The 12,282-nt window shown below is 42.7% G+C and overlaps 1 protein-coding gene and 2 non-coding genes across 3 annotated transcripts in view; all 3 read right to left on the reverse strand.

Moving 5' to 3' along the window:
- polr1a (RNA polymerase I subunit A) overlaps positions 1-12,233 on the reverse strand; it is a 35,187-nt gene extending 22,954 nt beyond the window's left edge. The window contains exons 1-20 of the mRNA XM_049585679.1: positions 11,964-12,233; positions 10,600-10,708; positions 10,295-10,390; positions 9,965-10,114; positions 9,592-9,702; positions 9,307-9,392; positions 8,884-8,972; positions 8,587-8,667; positions 8,096-8,213; positions 7,658-7,799; positions 7,384-7,545; positions 7,149-7,271; positions 6,807-7,034; positions 6,614-6,721; positions 6,372-6,518; positions 4,756-4,947; positions 4,376-4,525; positions 3,962-4,145; positions 3,790-3,872; positions 2,597-2,755 (exon numbers count right to left, since the gene is read on the reverse strand). Coding sequence (XP_049441636.1) covers positions 2,597-2,755; positions 3,790-3,872; positions 3,962-4,145; positions 4,376-4,525; positions 4,756-4,947; positions 6,372-6,518; positions 6,614-6,721; positions 6,807-7,034; positions 7,149-7,271; positions 7,384-7,545; positions 7,658-7,799; positions 8,096-8,213; positions 8,587-8,667; positions 8,884-8,972; positions 9,307-9,392; positions 9,592-9,702; positions 9,965-10,114; positions 10,295-10,390; positions 10,600-10,708; positions 11,964-12,040 — 2,595 coding nt within the window. The 5' untranslated portion in view covers positions 12,041-12,233. The remainder of the gene's footprint in view (positions 1-2,596; positions 2,756-3,789; positions 3,873-3,961; positions 4,146-4,375; positions 4,526-4,755; positions 4,948-6,371; positions 6,519-6,613; positions 6,722-6,806; positions 7,035-7,148; positions 7,272-7,383; positions 7,546-7,657; positions 7,800-8,095; positions 8,214-8,586; positions 8,668-8,883; positions 8,973-9,306; positions 9,393-9,591; positions 9,703-9,964; positions 10,115-10,294; positions 10,391-10,599; positions 10,709-11,963) is intronic.
- On the reverse strand, positions 3,478-3,614 carry LOC125895087 (small nucleolar RNA SNORA5). The gene has a single exon (XR_007450146.1). It is a non-coding gene; the product is annotated as a small nucleolar RNA SNORA5 (small nucleolar RNA).
- LOC125895089 (small nucleolar RNA SNORA5) lies at positions 5,707-5,843 on the reverse strand. Its single transcript, XR_007450148.1, has one exon. It is a non-coding gene; the product is annotated as a small nucleolar RNA SNORA5 (small nucleolar RNA).
- Positions 12,234-12,282: the final 49 nt, after the last annotated feature.

Raw genomic sequence — 12,282 nt, forward strand, 5'->3', positions numbered from 1 at the left:
CATCACCCCACCTGACTGACAAGGAACTATCAATTTCATTCATTCTTTTTTGTGGGAATAAATAAACATAGTGATTTTAAGAAAGAAACTTAAATTTAAGGTTGAAATAATGTCCCTTAATCATATGTAATTCAAGTCACATTTCAGAACATTGTGTTGTTATTTTCATGTTTTACAAGTTATTTCATTTCAGCACAATAACAAGAAGCCTCACTTCTGATTTAAATATAGTTTAAACAAACCGGATCAAAACGGTACATATGATCCCATTTTACAATAATCATTGTAGCATTTTTTGGGAAGCAAACACAAAACAATTAATATCAAAGTCTGATCTGAACTGAGGACCAAAACTTTACATGGACAACAAAAACAATTTATCTGTCGCAGATACTGGTAAGCTGCTGTTTATCTGATACCATTCCAGTATAATTTAATACCAGCAGCTTTGTGTAAGAAAGGAAACATTTTCTTGTCAAAATTAATTATCATACTACGCTCTCAGCTGTTTTTCTCTGTTCTTTTTTCCCCTTTCATTCCAATGTTTATAACTTCACCAGAATAAAAGAAGTCCTTGAAACAATCATCAAAATGTGACGAGAAATTCTCAGAAAATTAAATCCTTGAATCTGTCAATATTTAAGTTCTTTAAAAGAGATGAAAGCTGTCCGCCTGGAGGCTGAGGTGATGCATCATGGACATCATATGCTGCCTTTGGACCACCAGAGAAGCACAGGAGGATTTGACCCAGCTTGTTCACAACACTTATCAGCAACCATGTAACCGATCCAATCACTTCGCCCTCGTCCTGACCACCCCTCTACCTCCAGTCTGGAGCTGTAAAACATAATTGAGCCTTATAATAAAGGCAACACAGCCTCTTAAGTTGATATGAGCCTGTCAACATTACAATAAGGTCTAAATGAGCATTCATTGATGTGTTTTAACTTTAGGTGGCAGTGAGCTATTCATGATTTTTTTGGTAATTTAACTTTGAAGCGGGGGCGGCACAGTGGTGTGGTGGTTAGCACTCTCGCCTCACAGCAAGAGGGTTGCTGGTTCGATCCCGGGCGTGGGAGCCCTTCTGTGCGGAGTTTGCATGTTCTCCCCGTGTCAGCGTGGGTTCTCTCCGGGCACTCCGGCTTCCTCCCACAGTCCAAAGACATGCAGATTGGGGACTAGGTTAATTGGTAACTCTAAATTGTCCATAGGTGTGAATGTGAGCGTGAATGGTTGTCTGTCTCTATGTGTCAGCCCTGTGATAGTCTGGCGACCTGTCCAGGGTGTACCCTGCCTCTCGCCCGATGTCAGCTGGGATAGGCTCCAGCCCCCCCCTCGCGACCCTCAAGAGGATGAAGCGGTTACGGAAATGAATGAGCTTTGAAGCGCTGGCCATGGAAGCAACCAATATGTCCACGCACTATAAAATGCTCTGTTTTCCGTCATTATTTTTCCTTTTTGGATTTGGAATCAGAGCTAGCCAAGCTAGAGACACTCAAGAACAGCCACCACTGTTGAAGTTCGGCAAAATTTAGTTGACAATGTTATATCTTAAGTTGACAATGTTATATCTTTTTTTTTTTGGACATTTAAAAAAAAAAATGTTTTAAGTCATGTTTTATTCATTTCCATATAATTTTTGTCAAAGCCACAGGAGAGGGCTAATGTTCACAGTAAACGCCATGCGAATTTAGTGCTAGTTTGAATGCTAGAATATTTTGGGTTGACTCATGTCATACATGCGTGAAATCGCTGAATCGATTAATTAACTTCTGCCAATATGTCCTCGGCATCATACCTACCCGGAGGATCTCAATGCTGATTGGCTGTTGTGGCGCAACTAGGTTGAAGTTCAGATTTTTCAGTTCTCGTAAATAAACATATGACGCAGAATCTCGCGACTCGCTTCATTTGCACCGCTTAATTGCATCCATCACGTCACCCAGCGTGAATTCTCATCTAATGGCGTCCTTACGATGACTTTACATGTAATTCACTCACAAATTGTTTTATTCGTGCCCGATGTGAACACAACATAAAGAGCTGCATGATGCTCCAAGGTCACAGGTTTCCTGCCCCTGACCCTGGGGCAATGCTGGACTCTGATACTTGAATTAATAATGAACGAGTGAAAAGGAGGCACAAAAGTTTGCTGGTTATTTATTCCTGCTTTAGAACGTTACTGCCATGAAACTACTGGGGAATAAAGTTTTATTTCTCCCGTTCAGCAGCTTTGTCCCCTAGCTACTGCTCCCTCTCTCTTATACACTGTCTAGCCGGCTCGAATGCAGCTCCCTCTCTCTCTCACCCTATAGTTACTAAACCTTTGGCAAGTACTACCCCTGGGGCAGGGACATTTTTACATCTGGACCTATCCAACAGGATCTAAACTAAACAGATCAAGTTAGAGAGTTCCTGAAAAAAGTTCTTGGTCCCCTAGGAAAGATCCTGCGATGGAAACAACCTAAGTACTTCTATTCCATCTCACTATGGTGGTATAATGGTGTCCAACAGGAGTGAGAGGTTGTGTACTGGTCATTGTTCGCTGCACTGAATAGTAGTCGCAGTGATGGTGGTACTGCAAGTGGCAGGTTACCTTGTTAATGTCGTTGTTCACTTGGTTGGCCACTTCTTTGAACTTGTGGTCGGCCATGCTGAAGTCTCTCTGGTCTGGGTTGAGGTGAGCGTCCTGCCAGCGGCTCTGAGCCTCAGCTTGATCCACATTGGACGGCAGGTTGAAGGCTGCCTGTAGGGCCTTTGAGACAGAAAGTAAAAATATTTCTTTATTCTTTTTAATTGGGCTTTAGCTGTAATCAGTAATTTTATATCAAATGACAGTGTGACAGTGTAAAAGTCGGTACTTGTAGTGACGAATCATCAGAGAATTATCAGTGTCAGCTCGTTGTTTAGCAGTCCAGCCTAAAACATGTTCTGGTTCACTCTCAGTGCTGACAGCAACATTTATAGTTGGGTTTACATTCGCCAGGTGGCCAGAAACATGATTCCCAACGACTACTAATGTTGCACTATAATTGCTGATGTAAATAACCACCTGTTTGCAAACAAGTTTGAGATGTTATGTCAGTGTTGTGTTCGCAACTTTTTTCCACCATCCTCAAGAGGCCAAAAAGATCAGTTATTGCAGGCTTAAGGTTGATTTTAAAGTCACAATGTGTTGAGGTAGAAAAATTCAGACTCTTGCACCACCCAGTGGTAGCATGATTAAAGAGTGTAGCACACAGTAATGGATGCCACCACCCCCTTATTACAAATCCAACCTGAATACACTAAGTTGAAGAGCTGAAAGCAACAAATAGACTGCACACCGGTTGCCAGTGAACATGCACCTTACAGACAGTTTAGATTTTCAAAGACTCAGAGATGAAAGCACAAAAGTTCAGGCACTAAACATTACTTGTGGCAACTTCACATTAACAGCGCTCTTCACTGCTTCAGCTTATTTCACTCCATGTTTGTGTTTGTATGTAGCACATATTTATCCCCAGTGGCTATGATGAAGAGCCACGGGGCCCATGAACTACACATTCACTGTGGCAGCCATTTTGGCCAGTGGCATCCACTGAGGAGGAAGCACTGAATTTGACAAGGCTGCATTTATTTCTAAATGCTTATTTACTGTGGATTAGTGCCTTGGATGTTTTCCCTTTGGTTATTGGTTTGAATAACACAAACTGTAGTATCTTCATTAAGATGCTTAACACTCTAACCCTGTTAGGTGTTACATCAGTAATGGAAACACTATCAGAACAAACTGGTGCTTCAACTCACGTTAGTGCCAATCTTCAGTGATTCTTGAATGATTTTTTTCCTCTGCCTGTTGGCGCCCAGCTTCACCAGGATGTCTTCCACACCTAGAAACAAACACAAAAAACATGTCTGTGTCAGGAGAGCAACACATGGCACGGCGTGTTAGTTCCATTTACTGTATGTGGGTTCTTACCCAGAGTGAAGCCTCTGTACAGCTGCAGGTAAGCAGTGAAGAGTCGAGCCAGGCAGCTGAGCAGTTTGCCGCTGGTCTCCCCTCCGTACAGCTCGTAGCAGCAGTGGACCAGACCGTAGGCTGAGGAGCCGTAGTGAGCTTTGTCCAGAACCCCCACCAACAGCTCCCCCTGACGAATCACCACCTGGGAAACAAAGAAAACAAGGAAGAAAGAGTGGTTACTAAATAGAGAAAAAAACATTTTTAAAAAGTGATCTATTGCTTACATTGTACCCACAATTTAAAAAGCTCCACACCAGCTACACTCAATTTGTTGTTCATCTGAGTTTTCAACATTTCAATCAAAGGCAAGGTGTGAATTTGGATTGGAAAGTGAAATCTGTCCACCTCAAGCCTGTATGTATGTGTGTGTACCTGTGAGTCACACATGCTGTCAGGTTTATATCCTGGAGCAGCTCGTGGCGGGACTTGGATCCATGCTTTGCTGGGGATTTTCGATTTGCCAATCAGGTTGAGAGGCACAGCATTCTGTGGGATGACATTCAGTAGTAGCGTAGACACCACCTGCGACAAACACCAAGTTAATGACACAACAGTACAATGAAGTTAGCAGAGGCATTACATTCAATTACAGTATGGACAAAGCTGTGTTAAGGAGGACAAGAAGAAAGCTGGAGTGAGTGAACATCTGGCTTCAACATTTAGGCTGAAGTGACTTACTCATTTCGGCTATCAATGTCATAAAGCTGGAGAGTACCCACTTTAGCAGACTAAAATGTCCCATGTTCAGTTACCTGCTTTCCTGTCCACAGTGGCTGTGGTTTGAGTATGGCCGGCGGAAGCAGTTTAACTCTGCCTGGTTTGTCCGTCAGTCCTCTGTACACCAACTCAATGTACTGGACTCTGGTGAAGAAACAGCCTCGTATCGTCATCCTTGTACCCGATACCATGTGGTCCTGGATCAGACCTGCTAAAGGTTTACCATCCTGAAGACAGAGGGAAGAACATGAGTATGGACCTGTGTGTGTTTACAAGAATGTGAAGGACACTAAAAGGAGTTTCCTGTGCCTGAAGTAGGTCGTCTGCACTTACTGATGAATGTAAGCTCTGAAGCAGCATTTCGACCATCAGACAGGTAAACCCTGGCATATACTTCTGCTTTAAATGAATAGTCATGTAATGTAACAGTTATGGTGAGTTATGGTGTTGTGTAATGGCCCAACATTATGATGTCACTGTGAAGTTGACCTTTGACTTTTTAGATGTAAAATGTCATCACTTTATCATCTTATCCTAACAGACATTAGTGTGAAGTTCTGATATAATTAGCATATGAATCCTTAAGTTATGGCCAAAAACATGTTTAGAAACGTCACAGTGACCTTGACCTTTAACCGCCAAATTCTCATTAGTTCATTGCTGAGTCCAAGTAGAGGTTTGTGCCTAATATGACGAAATTCCCTCAAGACATTCTTGACATATCACATTCATGAGAATGGGACAGATGCAAGGTCACAATGAACTTGACCTTTGACTGCCAAAATCTAGACAGTTCACATTGAGTCCAAAAGGACGTTTGTGCCCAATTTGAAAGAGAAGGAGGGACGGACTGACCAACAATCTGAAAACATAATGCATGTGCAAAACATGTGCATTTGGTTTTGTAACATTTGTAGCAGCAGCAGCAGATTAATAGCACTATTCACTGGTTCAGTTCATTTCACTACATGTGTGTGTGTGTATGTGTTTGTATGTAGTACATATTTATCCCCAGTGGCCATGATGGAGCACCACGAGGCCCATGAACTACACATTCACTGTGGCAGCCATTTTGGCCAGTGGCATCCACTGAGGAGGAAGCACTGAATTTGACAAGGCTGCATTTTAGCTAATAGAAACAAAGGTCTATGAAGTAATTTGTCTTATACAGTCAGACAGTTGCTCATTTAATGTCACGGCACCTTCTAGCACTAAGCCCCTCAATGCAGATGGCTGTTATAACCAGTTAGAAATAACCTGCTGAGGTAGACTGAAAATACTGTGACAAGACTACGTGCGTGAATCTGCCTATTCTACAATAAAACATTGTAAAGAGGTCAGTTGGTCTGCTCTTCTTTGGGCTTTGTCCGCCCAATTACATAAGCTAAATGCCAACAGTGGTTACTGGCTATGTCATGTTAATGAACGTGCTGCAAAACGGTATTACTAAGTTGACAAACTGCAGTGGTTGCAGGAAGTTTCATATGTCAGCATGGTTACCCTGATAACTGTGTAATCCTGCTCTCTGAAACTGTAAAACTTTGGAAACACAAAGAGCTACCTGCAGCTGTCGTTGCCACAGAGTTTAGGATTGTGGCGAGCTGTGTTATTCTCTATGAAAATCTTCTATCAACAGTGTGTATTAACTCACCTTGGGGACGAGGTACTGCTGGTCAGTGCTGACTAACATGTAGGCCTCTGCTCTGCCCAGCTCACTTTGAGGGAAGTGCGCGTTCATTTCATCTCCATCAAAATCAGCATTGTACGCCTTGCAGTTGGCATAGTGGAGTCTTAGTACCTGTAGCATCAAATCAGGATCAAGTACAATTTGTCACATATCGTACGGTTCTTTCAAACACACAAAAAAACAAGTGATTCTGGATGAGCTTGTACCTTCTCTCCTGGTAAGATGCGTGCACAGTGGGCTTGTATGGAGGGTCTGTGCAGAGTTGGCTGTCTGTTTAGTAACATAACATCTCCGTTCTTTATGTGACGATTCACCTGCAGACCACAGAAGAAGAGTGAGGGGCTGTGTCACTGACACTGAAAGGTTAACTCACGCCACACGGTAAAGTGTCTGACTTACAATCTTCATGGGCATCTTATGTGGACCAGGACAGGGTGTCAGCAGTTGCTTGGCAACAGCTTCTCTCTGTGCCAGGTTGGTAGCTGATAGGATGGTCCTCCTGCCATCCTCATTGATCACCATGGAAGCACCGGGGTGGACGTTGGGCCCGTTGAGAACTGCCTGGCGAAGCTCCTTCACGTTCCAGGGAGTGACGGGCTGGGGGTAGGTCAGCTTGGTGGCAAACACCTGCAAGAGCACGGAAAAGTTTAGAGCTCATATTATTTATATTTCCTCTTCATCAAGGACGTTTTATACTCTCCCTTTAGGCTAAACATTAATCAGAAACACAGTCAGGTGTACCATTGGTACTCCGATCTCGTTGGTCTCGATGTACATGTCTGGACAGATGACAGATCGTGCAGCGTAATCCACTCGTTTTCCCATCATGTGTTTCCGGAACAATCCGTCCTTCTTCTCCAAAATCTGGCAGGAAGAGGAGATTTTTACGCATCTGGGATGTCTTAAAACGCGAACAAACTAGGTCATGTAGCTCTGTGGTGTTTTGTGTTACCAACAGCATCTGTGTATGTGCTACCTGTCTGATTCCAGGGTATTTCTCCGTCATCATTTTGTCCATGTCACTGTCAAAGACGATGTTAACGTGGGTCTGCAGTCGGATCCAGATGTTGTAGAGTTTATCTGTCAGAGTCTGTCCGGGGATCCCGGCCAGGAATGTCTGGTCTGTCTGCTCAGGAGCCTGAGAGGGAACACACCATGAGGCTGACTGTACTACAGAAATCAAGATGTTTAACTCTGTCTCTGCAGCTATGCTTTATCATACATAAACATGGATTTAAAAATGATCCTACCTCTTCCTCCTGAGTAGTTTTCTCTCCTGCTATGAGAGCCAGAAGTTTGCGTATGAGTCCACAGTCCTTCATGACAGCCTGCATGTTGACTGTCTGACCGTTTGTAAACATCTGGTCACCAAGTCGATTGATTGGACGGTACCTGACAGGGAGAGGAGGGGTGTGATAGTGCAATAGGGCCACACATCCTCTGCTAATACCAATACTACTGTTATTTATGATCACACAAAAGAAAGAATATTTTTAAGATGAGATTATATTTTGATTTTGCATCCCTCCCAGCTTGTACACGCTTGTTTTGCTCCCATGCTACCAAAGAAAATCGAGCCAAAATTACTGCTGTATCGACTGTTGTGGAGGTCTCCACTAGTATTTGTATAATTTTGTACTAGCAGTGGTTCAATGTACAGTATGTGAGTGTGTTTGCTCACGCTGTACCTGCAAGGTGGGACCACCAGCAGATCCAGGAAGAAGAGGTCTGGATAGAAACCTTTCTCTCCCTCCTTTGACACCGACCCCTCCTCCAGCCCAGAGAACAGACACTTCAAGAAGAAACCTGGACGACAGAGAGGTTAGAAGATTCATACTTTGACAATGATTCCTTCTAATAGCTACAAGTGGTAAAAAAATGTAAAAAAAAAAAAAAAAAAGTGAGTTATAAATGGGCGACTAAAAACACAAAGAAATGTAAAACATGTCATTCATCACAAATGATTCCTTCTTTCATCCTTATATATTTACAATCTAAAATTCAGTTTTTATAGAGTTTCAAATGTGACCGTTTTTTCATATGTTCTTCTCAATCAAGTCTAATGGACCTTCTGGTGGAACCAAACTTCAGATATTCACTTTTGATTCTTTTAAATGGGATGTAATTGTAAAACAGTACAGTTTCACGCACATGGTGGGACATTGTTTTCTTGGCGTACCTTCTCTCTCCCACAGTTTGTTGATGTGCTCTCTTGCAGTACTAGCTGTCAGGTAGACTCTCTTTCCGGCTATCAGATCTTCTACAGGAAGACAGAAACAATGCAAGCAATGTAAGATTAATTTACTGTATGTATATATGTATAGGCAGGGCTTTACAAAGGGTGCAAAGTTGGTGCAGAGTTTCAAGTTACACACCACTTCAACAAAACAAAGACATGAACAGGCTCTGTCTCTCTCTGTCACTCAGAAGTTAATAATGTTTATTCTCAATCTAATTTCTTTCAAATATGACTTACCATCAGTATTGACAACGGTCTGTGCTCCTGATGGCATTGTGACAATCAGCTTACTGTTGTGTTCACGGCGCACTGTAACCCTGCCGCCCCTACACACACAGAAACCATGATTACAGCATACAATGGACCATTATCTACATCAGAGTAAAGAGGCACTTCATCATTATGCCACCTACATTTTTAGCCTCTTGGTCTGATTTTTTAGCAAATAACCATTTCAGAGATTTTCTCCTGTATGGTTAGTTGTTGGATGTAGAAAACAAGGCCTAAAATCAGTTGGTACACAGAATGCTATACACATCTGTAAGTATGAATGGCTCTACACAACTAATAATAAGGTGGTATATGGTTAAGATTTGATAAACAAAGTATTTCACGACAACGTTTAATGAGTGCAGTGCTTCACCACTTCTATCAAGTTACCTGCAATATGGGCACTTCCTCGTCTTCATGTGGATCTTCCAGAAGTCATTTATCAGACTGCTCTTCTTTTCAACAAGGTGTTTAATCTGGAAACACACACACACACACACACACACACACACACACAGAAAATAAGGTAAATGTGAGGGCTGCGTATAGAATAATATGGTTTCCATATCTAAAATCACATTAAAAAGTCGTCAAGTGATTTTATGTGTGTGAATGTTTGTAATTGAGTACCATGTTTCTGCATGTCTTTGGACATGTGTATGAGTGTGTACTCACTGGTTTTGTGTTCTTTGAAGCTTCAGCATTCACTCCAATTACCGTGGCTGTAAACTGCTTGAGCACCTGCTCGATCTCATCTCCAGTGGCTTTGGGATTCTCCTCTAGGTGCTAACACACACACACACACACACACACACACGCACATGCACACGCACACAGAGTTCACACAAATTAATAAGTAAAGTTTAAACAGAGAATTGTTGGTTTATGGTAGTTACAAAACTACTGTGGGGAAACCAAAGCCAGCAGAGCGACCCGAGACTTACACATTAGCAATGAATAAAAACCCTGTCCAAAATATTCACAGAACACCCCAAATAATAATATCACACTTCATCACAGTCCTGCTATAATTCAACTTTAAACCCACCTGGCTGAGAACTTGTTCTATTTGGTAGACGTCCTGCATGGCTCCATGGTCCACTAACTTCAGCTGGTTCAGCAGCAGGTGGATGGCTGCTCGGGGACACGTTAACATGTGACATGAAAGACAGGATCCGCGAATCAACAGGTAGAGTTTCTGATTAAAAGAGAGTTGTAGGAGGTGATAAGAGAAAAGGTTAAACAATATTAAATTCAGAAAGTTATTTAAAAGTCGATACTGATTTAAAAGATCTTAATTTCTCAGGCTGGTCCATCATTACGTGTGTGTACTGCATGTATATGCATGGTTGTGTGGTGCATTTGTGAACATGCTTACATCAAAGAAAAGTGGGTTGTAAACAGGTAGAGGCAGCTCTACGTGTCCGAGATGTCCTGGACAGTGGTTGAAGTCCTGACAGCAGGTTGAACACACCTGGTAGAAACAATAACAGAAAGTTACATTTAAGAAAAGTCATTCTAAGTACTTGCTGAAAGTTAAGGTTCGCAATCTTAAACTTTACACACACAGAATAGTTAGCCGGTAAGGTCGAGCCACAGATCAGGAGCAGACAGATGTATGGCATTTTACAGCTGAGTCATTACATTACTCTATAAAGTAATATGATTTCAGTGGAGATGCACCTCTTTGCTGTCAGCTGGTCCAAGGGCCAGATCGTAGAGGCTGTTTGGGGCCACATTCCCAACAGCATCGAGGAACCGGAAGTTAGTGATCGTCTTCACGCTCAGCTTCCTAGCCAGGAGAGGAGAAGAATGCATTATTATACTAAGTGCCTCTACAATACTGGATTCTTAGCAACTTTTGGGGTAGCTATCACTGTAGTGAATAACTGGTAGCTTTATCATGTTTCCTGATCGGCCAAAACATTAAAACCACTTGCTGGTGTGATGAATTACATTAATCGTTTTGTTATAATGCAGTGTTCTGCTAGGAACCCTTGGGTCTTGTCATTCATGTGAATGCCACCTGACACACTCCACCCACCCAAATACTGCTGTGAATGAAGTACCCTCCCTCATGGCAACAACACTTCTCCGTGCCAGCCGGACAATGCAACATGCCACACCATAAAAACTGTTCAGTGAACGTGACAAAGAACTCAAGGCATCAATCTTAACTCCAAACAACCTAGATCTCAATTTGACTGAGCATATGTGAGATATGCTGGTACCCCACCTCACAACCAACAGGACTCAAAGTATCTGCCACCAACACCCTGGTGCCAGACACCACAGGACACGACCCAAAGGTCCTGTGGCCCAGCCTTGACAGGTCAGAGCCAAATCCGATCCAAGAAGGCCCCACCATGGATCAGGGGTGCCTCTGGGGCTCCGGCACTTCCGAGAGATGCTCAATCACATTGGGATTTGGGGGAGCTGGGAGGTCAGGTTGATGCCTTGAGCTTTTTGACACGTTCCTCAGACCATTTATAAACAGCTTTTATGGGGTGGCATGGTGCACTGACCTGCTGGGGGGCCACTGCCATGGTGAAGTGCCGTTGCCACGAAGGGTGGTACTTGGTCTGCAGGTGTTTGGGTGGTGGAGATCATAAAGTGGCATCCACATGAATGCCAGGACCCAAGATTTCCCAGCAGAACAATACATTGTCATGAAATGATCAATGTTTCTCACTTAGCCAGCCAATGGTTGTACTGTTTTGACTGATCAGTGTAGGTGTAATCAGTATTTAGTTGGTTTAGTGTCATTTTGCTACATCAAATCAAAGTAGGTGAGAATGAACAAACTGAAAATGAAGGGTGACACTATTCCATTTGACTGACATTCACTGTTGCTGCACAAAACAACAGATGAGAAACATCTATGAAAAACATCGACTTAGCAACTCCTAGCTAAAATATGTATGTAATTTGCACGTACTGGAGTCCTGGAACAAAACGTTAAGGTAAACCACCATTGAAAATGTCAGGCATGTTGTTTTGAACTCATGTTTAGCATTGAGGGCAAAAGCTAATAAGCTGTGTCTCACCTTATCTCTTCGGCAGAGTACATGCCAAACGACATGCCCTCCAGTCGCCGCCATGGCACATCTTTTCCAAACAACATTTTGGAGAATTAGCCAAACTTTGAGGTGTTTATTGATATAAATTCATAGCGCAGCGTTAAACCACATGCGACACAAAGTTGCTTCTCTTCCACACGTGGGACCGTCAGACCACACGAAAGATGAGAGGGGGGGACACAAATACAGATGACAATGCTTTTTCACGAATTTAGTGGATATTGTACTTTTAACGTAACTTTATAAATGTTGTGCTAATAGGATGTTACATATGGATAAAGTGTCG

The sequence above is a fragment of the Epinephelus fuscoguttatus genome, linkage group LG9, assembly GCF_011397635.1.
Source record: "Epinephelus fuscoguttatus linkage group LG9, E.fuscoguttatus.final_Chr_v1".
In the NCBI taxonomy this organism is placed as follows: Eukaryota; Metazoa; Chordata; class Actinopteri; order Perciformes; family Serranidae; genus Epinephelus; species Epinephelus fuscoguttatus.